The following is a 12332-nucleotide window of genomic DNA, read 5'->3' as shown; positions in this document are numbered from 1 at the left end:
TTGTGAATACTAATTTGATTTTGAAAGTATTAAGGTAGTACTACCGTTATCACAAGAGTCAAATCCCAAAAACTAACTTTATTTGATTAACGTAGTAGATTTCTCTATACTAAATCACGTTGGAGAAAGAGAGATAGAGATAAATTTTGAATGTTTTTTATTGATAAATATTCTCATATTTTTGGAAACCATACTGAATTTTATAAATATGTTCTAGATGTTATTTTCTCTCGTTGCCTTGATTTTTATAAGAATCTGAACGTCCAGTTTTGTGAAATAAAATAAAGTCTGTGATTCTCCATAAGGATCAATGGTAAAAGCAAAAATATGTAGATATTAATATCTTTTTTTCAGGACTTGCCAGACTTCCAAAAATTTTATTGCTCAATTATGATATTATAAAGTACCAACATGCCAAATTTTATTAAATTCTGAACGTCAATTCTAAAACCGGTAGTACTACCTTAAATAAAAAGTTGGTGTTGATAATTATTTTAGAAAAGTCCAAATGTCATTGGTTATTTGATAATGGCACGAAAATATGTTTACGATTTTCAATCAAAGTTTGTATATAATATAATCTAGAAATCAGAGGTAGTAATATTTAAGCCATAGATTCATCTGCACTATATGTGTAGGATATTCACTTTTTTTTTGCTTTTGTCTGGATCGATTATTGGTTGAATGACTTTTCTTCATCTCTTGAAAAAAAAAAAATATGTTCGACACATTAGATCAATACTTGAAATTGAAATGTTTCAATGCCTGAAACTTTGACGGGCAGAAATTGATGTCAGAAAAGCGTATGACAGAATGATTTTCATTCTGTGTATTGCATTCTGCCAGGTATAAATGTTCTTTAGTGGAAGATGAAAAAAAGTGCGCAAACGAATTGGTCCGACGGAAGGAAATCTATATGCTTTTAGCTGACAGCTTAACAATGTGATCTCGCAGTGAGATCCTCTTATGTACGCGAATTACACAGATCAGCTTCCATGAATAGCTATCAATCACTTTCATTATTCAGGCCTTGATCGCTACAACTGACCATCTCAAAAATATAAGGAGGGTAACTAACGAATACAGTTACTGTGACTGATTTATTTTTATTTCAATTTAATAAACACATCAATTTATCTAAAATATCTAATACTTCAAGATACTCTGTTTATAACAAGCAAAAAATTAGTGAAAATAGTTAACTGACTCTTTAATACATAAATTAGAGAATAATCTATAAATTAACCCTAAACTGATCACTTTATATCCGAAGAATTTTCTTCATCAATTGACCAGAGTCATTAGTAGTTTTTTGTTCGCAGCGTTCTCTTTATGATGAGAATATGCTTTTTGCTGCTGTTCGTCAAAAGTGAATGATATGGCAGCAGGGTATAGTTTCAAAAGCATTTCGGTGAATTCCTCATCACTCGACCAAAGTTGTAAGGTCGCGCATGGTCATCAGTTTAGGGTTAAAAAGTTATATGAGTTTAATTAGATGGCCACGAAACTCAGGTATTCTGTATTAATTATCAGAACCTATAGATATGTTAAGGCCTCATTATTGTAAGTTGAAGTATCTTTTTTTTAGTTTCTCTTATAACAGGAAAGCAATGAAATTTTATATCATGCAAAATGTAATACTGTGCCATATATAAGTGGATAAAAAGAACATGTGTGTACGAACAAAGTCTGTTTACAATTTGACTTTCATTTGTAGTAATTCTTTTGCACCGAAAACGATTCGAGAAGAAATTTCAAAGTTACGTAAAAAAAATCTTTTTTCGAAATTTTTCGTCAATTTCTCTTCAACGCATCAACCGCTTTTGATGCAAATTGCGACAATCATTAGACGTCATTTTTCATGTTTAAAACCGAATGGGATTTTGAAATTGATCGTTACAGCTGTTTAAAAGTTATTTCAAGAAAACATTTTTTCTTTATTTTATTTTTGAGATTTCTCAAAATCTACTGGTCTGAATTGGTTTAAATGATATAGAAAATCTAAGTTTGATGGAGCCCTTTCGAACGCCGCCAAGTTCGTTCAAATCTTACTTACATGAATACATACTACCATCATTGTAAGAATAATCAGATTAGCTACCCAAGGATCTTAAAATATGAAAACCTGATAAAAACTCGATTTTCGAAAACCGGGGTGAAACCAATAACTTCCCGATTTTTTGAAAATCATTGATTTTTATAGCGGGAAATTAAAAATTAACTTGAATAAAAAAAATAATTTTGAACAACTTTATTGCGTTGATTTGAGTAGGAAAATTGTTATATTAATACATTTTTCTTGGTTTAAGTAAATTATACTTGATTTAAGAATTTTTCTTCTTGATTCAAGACAATGAAACTCTTCAAAATGATTTTCTTGGTTCAAGAATTGTTCTCTTGATTCAAGTTTTTTTTTTTTCAGTGTATGTATAAAAAAAAGAAAAATTAATTTTGAGATTTTTCGAAATCTATTCAATCCATAAAACCCAAATTTTATAAAAATGTCAATAGATCAAAAACCATTCGAGAGTCAAGGTTCAATCGATAGATTAATTTAGTGTTCAAAGTAATAATAAGTCTACGCACAAACGTTGTAAAAAATATTCTGAATGATCCGTTTGGGACTTATAAACAATAACATCAAAATCTGATGGTAACTTAATTTTCAACTTTGGTCAAAAAGTAATAACGTAATTGGGAAACTCCGAGTAATTAAAAGTTTACAATTTTCAGAGCAAAAGTTTAAAAACTAGCCTCTTAAAAATATATTATTAACAAAATATCGTTACCAATTCCCCTATAGAGGATACTTCAAATTCGAATTGAATAGCGGTAGAGTGACAAAAAAAAATATGAAAGAAACTTTAAATCTTAGGACGGGACAATTGTGTCATCTACCGACGGCAAAATCAGTGGATTAGCCGACCTGAATCTATCAATGAAGAGCCACCCTATCCGCCTTCTTTCTACTATGAATAGTTATGCATGGTGAAAAAAATTACTGAAAGCCGAAGCCGTGTTTGAGTAAGAAAGTTGAAGAATGAGATGAAAAAATGGAAGGTTTTTGATGGTATGAAAGAAAGAAATTTATTCTCTTCTAAAGCTGGAGCTATCTGTTTACTCAAAATAATAGTGAGTAATATTACGCTAATCTATAAAGTCCTGTGATCTTATTTATATGAAATAGAATATAATAGAAAACAACACTTAGTTTCTTTTATATTTCGATATATTATACGACAACAATGAAACTGATTTATTAATTTAGGGGATGGCCGGAAAGTGATCCGGTGTAAGGCTTTTTAGAAAATATTTTTCTCAGGTAAAAAAATTCTTATCTAATAACTATCATTCTTTACAAACATATATAATTTATTAATCAACAATTATTAAATATTATAGAATTGGGTAAAATTTCATCAAAGTTAATTCCAAAAATGTTTTATAAAATTTCATAGGATTTTATAAAGAATCATGGGACTCATTAGTGATTAAAAATAATGATTACTAGGTATAGTATACATACAGAAATTTTTTAATTAATTACATTTCTGAAATTTATTAGACAATATTTAGGAAATAATATGGTAAAATCTTGAGAAAATTCCATCAAGAATGCAATAGATAGATTTACCGGATATAATGATAGTATGAGAAGAAAAAACATTTAAAATATATATTTAAGACTACAAAAGCATCGAAATAAGCTCGAAAATATTTGTTAACAATAGTGGTCTTTCAAAAAAAGTGCAGGTCAAACATATTTTCAGTTTTTCTCCCTCCACTACAATCGTACAAAAAAGTCAATGTGACGCATGCGTATTTGTACATTAGAATTATAGTAGTGGCACCCAAAGCAAAAAAACTGATTTGCACTTTTCTTTTGGAACCAGTTTTACGAATTATGAAAACTATTTGAAAGTGTTATCCTCAACTGGAACGAAAATTATTTGTCCGTGACGCAATAGCAAGTCGCAGATAAAGTTGGAAATTTAACATGACACCCCTTTACTCATTTTTTGACCTTTCAGGTTTTTTACTAAATGGATATAACACATGTCGAATGATAGGGTTGAAGAATCGTAACTTTTACCCCAAATCGACATTTTATACCGCTGTATAATAAATCAAGAGCATGAAATCAATTATCGCTTATTTTTACGTATTCTATGGTGAAAAAAAAATATATATATATATTAACCTGCTATCTTATGAATCAATCACTAAAGCTAAACAATCGATTGCAATAGTACACTTTTATTTATAAGATTGATGAGCGATAGAAGGATGGAGAACTAATAACACAGCCATTTGAAAACAATGTATTAAATTTCAATTGCTATTGCTTAGTTTAATAAAAACTTAGAGAATTTATTATGAAATACTTCTCAATAAGGTTACTAATCTTGGACAAAAACAGATTCCTTTTATTTAAAAGTAATACTCATATTTACAACTATCTTTTAACTTAAATATTGAGCGAAAAATTTCTATATTAATAATAAATTTGTTACAAAAGAATCATTATTCAAATATGTATTAATTACTCGCAATATAAATTAGATTTTTGTTCTTAAAATTAAGGATACAATTTTTTTATAAATTAAAGAACAAAATTTGTTTTAAGTGCAACTATCAATAGAAAAAAAATTTACTTGAAGGCAAAGTCAATGTGGTATTAGAAAAAAAAAAATTAAAGGTTAGTCTTCTAACTGTAAATATCGTCTGTGCTTCTTTCGTCTCCCCTCGTTCAAATTTTCTGGGCTGACACTCGTTTAGTCCCAGGATCCTTGTCAACCTTTGTTTTGATATATATGACGTTAACATGCTTCGACGTTCATTCGGTCGTGCGCTCGTCGAACGTGCCACTGCATTAAACTAAGTGAAATTTGTCATTTAAAATATAGATGTTTATATAGAAGACAGAATTTTATTCCTTAAGGGACAAAAAGTATTCCTTTAATGTGAGACTTTACTTCTTTAGCTCAAAAGCAATTCACAATTTTTCTGTGTTATCTATAACATAACTTGGCTATAATTAATGCAAAAACTAACAACCTTGAGAAATCATTTTTTTAAAATAAGGTAACAGCCCCAGTAGCTGCTCAGGAACCAATACCTGCTCACTCCATGTATTTGTATATCTGCATTTGTGAGTATAGATATACAAATACATGGAGTGAGTAGATACTGGTTCCTGAGCAGGTACTGGGGCTTTTACCTAACAGTATATTTTCCAAAACGTTTTATTAATTATTAAAAATTTTTGTTCATTTAAAAATTTTCACAATTACGTCAGGTATTTATCAATGTTATACTTTTTTTATTTGTTGAAAATTTACAAAAATTTTTTTTCTATAAATTATAATCAACAAATTTTAATTTTTTAATACTTGAATTGATGCCACTAATTATTTTACTTGTAACTGTATTAGGAAAGTTAATAAAATCACATCGAAATCGTTTAGATAATGATTTTATGAAGTTTTCTACTATATAAACTTTCTGATGAGATAAAATTAATTTTCAATAGAAAATCGTCTAATTGCACGTTTTGTAAAAGCATATTCTTTTTTTAGATTTTTTAAAGTTTTGATGATTTCGGAGGGGGGACAATTCATCGACCAATTGAGAAATCTACCCACAGGCTAATATTTGTATTATCTTTTTAACTCAAGAAAAATCTGAAAATATTAGTACTTTTTGCATTATATTCAAATCAAGTAAAACATTTGAAAAAAAACTTTTTTTCTCTAAAATACCAAACAGTATTTATAAAAAATTTATCCAATCTTCCGAAACCCATTCTTTATTGACTGTATGTAATGAATAATGATTAATTCAAGAAACATTAAAAATAAAATGAATGATAGTTTAAACAATTAAAAAACATGCTTTAATAGCAAACCAAATCTAAAAAGTATAGAAAATAATTTTTAATGATTTTCAATAAATTTAAAATAAGAATATAGACCAATTAGTAAAGAAAAATTAACTTTATCGTAATAAAAAGAGTCCGGAGTGCCTCATGAAATTGTATTCAATATTTTTTTCGTAGATATATTTGTAAAAGTGAAGTTTTTACGAGAAAATCTTAAAAAGCATTCTACGCTTTTTTTTTTACAATAAAATGAATTTTTTGGTTAGAAACTCTATTTGTATTTCAAACTTGATAATCATTCAAAATTATTTCTTATTTTTAAGTTTGATTTTCTGTTCATTGTTAATTAATTTATACACGGAGAGAAATGGAAGGTAGATACCACTATACCAGTATGGGTGAGAACGCCATACAGTATGTTATGGAAGATTTTTATCCATTACTAGAATTTGAATTTGCGCACGCAAGCGCGCGCCTGACTATAGCATTTGCATATATTTTCATGCTTATGATATATTCGACCAATCACGTTACGAATAGTTTGATGCCACATACATTTCATCTCAATTTTATGTTAGGACTAGAATTTGAATTTGCGCGCGCAAGCGCGCGCCTGACTATAGCGTTTGCATATATTTTCATGCTTATGATATATTCGACCAATCACGTTACGAATAGTTTGATGCCACATACATTTCATCTCAATTTTATATTAGGAATTTTATATTAGGATTTAATTGTACACATAGATGATTCGACCATTGCGGGAATGGTAACATTGGCGATAGTTATCGTGGATGCCGCAATGCTAGTATGGCCGTCAGGCCCATACTGGCTTGCCGTATGTACAATTCTTTTGGCAGGTAGACTTAGCCTATATTGTGATATTAGCTACAACACCATTAGAGCAACAATAATCTTTATTTAATTATAGACGTAGGTTATGTCCGAAATATATTATATAAATGAAAAATGATATTATTTCATGACATGATTGTTTTTTTTTTTTTTTTTTTATTCTTACTCTGATATGAATTGGTTTTAGTAAAGAAAAATAACAACAATCAATTAAAAAATTACAAGAATTTATGTCTGTCTTATTAAAAATATGAAAGAGATTATTTAAAAAAAATTTATTCTAATTAAAAAAATTAAATGTTCTCAAAAAACCAATTATCTTAAAATTTATAATTCAAAAATTACATTTATTAATTTATTAGAGTCGATTTATTTTCTTTAATTAAAATAAAATTGCAAGTGTCAATAACTAGGCCAGTGTCAATTACTGGGTCTTTTACATTATATACACTGATAGAAAGATTTATTAACTATTAATAATTTAATTTATTTGAATACAATTATTTAATTTATTAAATTTTAATTAATACTTTTTAACATTCAATAAATATTTATTTGGGAAGAAAGTACATTTATGAATAATTAATAAGTATTTATTAATAGTTAACAAATATTCATTAACAGTTGATAAATATTTTTTTGAGTAAATTTGGTTCGCTTGCAATGTCATATGATATGAAGATTGTTTATAAACAAAAATCATCTTTATAAATTATTTGCATTAATTATATTACATTATATTAACGTTTATTATAAAATAAGAAATTCTATCACAGCTCATAATTATCTTTTATATTTTTAAATATTGAAATCGTTAATTTATTTAGTGAATTGAATTATTATCATGTATTTCAGCTTTAGAATTATAAAAAGTGTCAAAAGAAAATTGCTTTTTTAGCTTTTTATTTTAAATAAATATTTCTTAAGAGTTAACAAATATTCATTAACCATTAATAAATATTTATTAACTGTTAATAAATATTCGTTAACTGTTAAAAAATATTTATTAACATTTAATAAATCGTATTTAATAAATAATTAATTAATTTTTAATAAATATTTATTAAATCCTATGATGATAAGAAATCATTTATTAACAGTTAATAAAGCTTATTAAATAAAAACAAATCCTTCCATCAGTGTAGTTTTGATGGTAACACAAGAGTTTAATTGCTTCCCTAGTAACATGTGTTTGAGCAAGATTCTGGAGCAAGTATCTTGAGCAAGACCCCTAGTCACTAGTGTCTTTTTCTAAGTATGTGTCTTCCGCAAGATTGAGTTACAAGAAACTTTCGTCCAGATTTGTATATGACTTGCTCATGGCATTGTACGCAAGAATATTGGTGATATTTTGAACATGTTGCAGTGAACAAGTGTCTGGTGCATTTATTACACTAGTAACTTACAAAAGACGCTTGCTCAAGATTCGTAAAATACACAATTTTTTCTTTTTATTTTTCTCCTCCCGTAGTTTAAATTATATTAACTCAGTGATTCTCATTTTTCAATATTCTTATCTCAATATAGAAGCACAAGAAAAATGAAAGCAATTTGTTGTATTATTAATAATATTCGAATGCTTTAGTTATGATCTTTTTTTTATCAAGATATAAAAAAAATGGTTATTTCGTATAATTTGTTGTCGAAAATATAATTGCCGTTCTTTGTTTTATACTTCGAATTGACAAGTAAATTATTCTATTTTTTATAAATTAAATGATTTAACTAATTCATGTAGTTACTCAATTAAAATCGTTTCACTGTTATAACATAAAAAATTCTTTTGCGATACTCATTTATCAATTAATTTCATTAACTCTTAAACATTAATTATAAAAAAAAGAAAAGTTATCATTTAAAAATAAAGTTGAAAAAAAAAACTGGAATCTTATTATCTTTGAAGTTTTTTTGAAAAAATAGTTTTTAGATATAATATTCCCGTTATTCCGGATACTTTTTTTTACGTTTGTTACTTACGACTTTAAAAGCACTAGTAGTTTTTATAGTTATAGAAAACTCTGTTTTATCTACCGGTCTATTTTAATATTGTAATGTATGAGAACCACTGAAATGTAAATTGTTGTTAGCGAACGAAGAAGGGATGGAGTGGCAGAGACGGTTGTCTGTATCGATGGATCTTGAGCAAATCTTGAGCAAGCCATGCGCAAGCACATTGAACATGTTTCTGACACCAGTCTTTCTCTAGAATAGAGTTAGCATCTTCATCATTAAAAATGCGCCAGATATTGTCATATTTCTTGTATAATTTTTGAGCAATAATCTGGTACCAGATTCTTGTGGAAAGCTTGAACTATAGACTTGAAATTTCAATTTGGTCTCAAGTATCTGCCGCAAGACCCATACGTAGAAAAAGACACTAGCGGCTATCGAACTTGAGACCAGGCTTGCTCAAGCCTTGAGAAAAATTGTTATATGGGTTAACACGCCAAAAATTATAGCGGGAACCGCTAGTACCATTGCGTCATCAGCAATGTAGTATGGGTCTCAGGACCATACTGTCTTGCCAAGCCTGCTATGCATACGTGTAAGAAATACAATAGCACCATTACTATACTACATAGCAAATAACGCCATACTTATGGGACTCGTTACAATACTGAATTGCAATATTACACATACTATTTTAGTATCGGTCTGGAGACCATACTGACATTGTGTTAAACGCCATCTATTTCTCTCCGTGATAGAAGGTTAATATTGACTGTCATACATTGATGATCCTGGTCAGAACACTAGAATAAAGTTATAAAATTATTATATTGTATTTGTCCTTAATACATGGGCAAATTTTTTAATTAATCAGACTGCTTAAAGCCGATAAAAATAACATAAGTATTCCGTTACATAGATAGCTCGATATATACTAATCAAGTAAATAAAATCATGTTAATAATAATAAAAAGGGTAATTTTTCACAAAATAACCCTATTTCGGAGGATCAAGAATCCTAGACAAACAAAAATACTGAATTGAAGTTAAAAAACCTGGTTAAATAACCCAAACATTTATAAAACTTAAAAAATATTTTTTAAATCCAAAATCAGTTTTGAAAAAGCAAAATATTAAAAAATTGTTTTTTTTTTTGTTGGTAATTTTTATCAGTTGATCATTACTTATTACAACTCGACTATTATTTATTACAGTTTACTTTTTTCCGTGTACTTGTTCCAATTGCTTCAGTGGTCACATCGTGATTTCAAAGCTTGACAATACTTCAAGCACCAAAATCCTTTTTTTTTTATTGCAATCAAGTAATAGCTTTTCAAAAATTTCAAAAGTTATAAATTTTCTTCTTCTTTTAACTTTTTGTCGGTGTTTATGGATGTCTACAATTTATTGTTATTTTTTAATAAAACAAGATATTTGTACAATCAAATTTTTTTATTTTGGTTCATAATAGCAGGAAGATACAAAAAATGATTTTTGTTAATCTTTAGTGGTAATGAAATAAATGTAATTTTCAATGATTTCACCCAATAACAATCATAATAACTATTAAAATAATGCTTAAATATTTTTGCAAAAAATACAGAAAATTAATGCAAGTTTATGACACGCAAGCGCTAAATCATCGACGGCCATCGTTGGCGTCGTCATGGATACACTTTTTAAAAAAGAAAAGAAATAGAGAGACCTTGGCGAATTTATCGATCGTCCGTTGCAACTAGACTGTACCCAGGAATACTGATCTATACAGTTTATATATATCTATATCACATTGAAGCAGTAGAAATTCATCACATGGAGACATAAAAAGGTATATAAGCAGCAAAGTGATTGAGATGTATACTTGTATAAAGGATTTTTTCACTGGTAAAGAGAGATGTTTTTAAGAGAAAGTTGTAACATAAAAGAGCATTCGACATGATCACATTTTTTACTGTTTTATAATCCGGGTCTAGCTTATAAACTCTAAAGGGTTTCCCCTCTTTTTTTTTTTTATTCTATTGTACATCGTATTTTGCTGACTGTAAATAAAATCAGGGTGTCGATGTAAAACATGAGTAAATACTTAAAGCAACCAGATTATTGAATGAGAAAACGGAAGTGATGTAGGCTTGTGAGAATGGCCCTACTGAGTGATTATTTGCTATAAATAAAGTAATTGAATCATTGAGCGTATAAAGTTTATACCGTCAAATAGATAAAGTTGTAAAATAAAATGAATACTTTTCACTGTCATCATATCACGCTATGGAAGACTATATGATAAACTAATGATCAGCAAATCATAATATTAACACGTTACAAATAAATTTCTTTTTTTTTTTTTTTTTTTCAACATATTGATAGGGAAAGAAAATAAAATAGTTGCTTGACAAATATTGATAAAATTAGTCAATTTTATAATACTTCCGATAGAAGCTCGCACGGATCATTTTCTTGGCTGAAGAAAAATTTTTTTGAACCTCAAATTTGCAAGTATAATCCATTTTATGTCTCAAAAAATTGATTTTTAAGTAATGCGAAAAAATATAAGGTTATGTTATAAGGAAAAACTTTTTTTTTACCATTCTTAAAAAATGAGCCGTGATACTATAAAACATATTCTTTTTTTAATTCTAACAAAATGTTGATAAATATATTCGTTATAGAAAAAAATATAAAATTTGATTCGATGGTCAAAAATTAGAAAACATAAACATGTGTATAGTGTATACCTTGCTCTGAATGGGTCGTTGGCGAGTTCCATCTTCGTTCATTAGATGAAAAAAAATCTTGTATATATGAAAATATTTTGACTCAAGAAAACATTGACGAATATTGTAAAGATTTTGGACGTTAAAATTTTTTTAACCAAAAAAAATTTCTTTATCACAAGGTAATATTCACGTTTAAACGTAAACTTCCTAATGTGCTGAATTCTCTATTTAACTGTGAATCTTGCTGAAGAAATTTATGAAAAATTAATCTGAAGAATTATACAAGAATACTTCAGATATATTTTTAAATATGGTTCCGTGCAGTATACGTACGGTAAACTCTACCTTTTAATGAATAACTTTAGTTTTAATGAATAAGTTTATTTATTATACGAATTAGCTTTTAAGCTTGACTAAAATTTCGCTTAAAGTTGGAAAATAAAACGAGTCAAACTCTATAACCAAGCTTGAGAGCCATGGTTTGGTGTTTGACATATGGACCAAAGTTTGGCTGTTAATTATTGGGTTGAAGTTTGGACCAGTTCCACCCAAAAAAAAGTTTTCTGTTCTCTTAAAATAAATCAGTGGATTTCACTGATTTAAACAGTTGACATACCAGTGCGTATGCGCGCTAGTATTTTGTTCACTGATTCACCAGCGAAATTCCACTGATCCATTTTGAGAGCATCATGCTCTGCACGATACGATATTGCTACTGTCACGATACACACGTTGCCATCTAGAGGATAGTGAGGTTAGGAAAACTGTATTGGCAGGGTGCGAAGTATATGGTGGGGAGGGCTGGCGCTGATTACCACTTTTACGTGTAAATTTTATGGGAACAGCATGATTTAACGCTAATGGCGGCCACTGGAACTAAATTACTCCGTTTGATTTAACATAGGAAAAGCATGAAAAATGAGAGCAGC

The 12332-nt window shown here is 28.3% G+C and overlaps 1 protein-coding gene across 1 annotated transcript in view; it reads right to left on the bottom strand.

The window, feature by feature from the left end:
* Window positions 1-12080, bottom strand: part of LOC123263085 — a 28495-nt gene extending 16415 nt beyond the window's left edge. Inside the window, exon 1 of the mRNA XM_044725622.1 lies at window positions 12020-12080. Within this exon, the coding sequence (XP_044581557.1) occupies window positions 12020-12080 (61 nt within the window). The remainder of the gene's footprint in view (window positions 1-12019) is intronic.
* Between the last annotated feature and the right edge of the window lie 252 nt (window positions 12081-12332).

The sequence above is a fragment of the Cotesia glomerata genome, linkage group LG4, assembly GCF_020080835.1.
Source record: "Cotesia glomerata isolate CgM1 linkage group LG4, MPM_Cglom_v2.3, whole genome shotgun sequence".
NCBI lineage: Eukaryota > Metazoa > Arthropoda > Insecta > Hymenoptera > Braconidae > Cotesia > Cotesia glomerata.
Note: the sequence above shows the minus strand (reverse complement) of the source record. Positions and strands in the feature narration are given on the sequence as shown.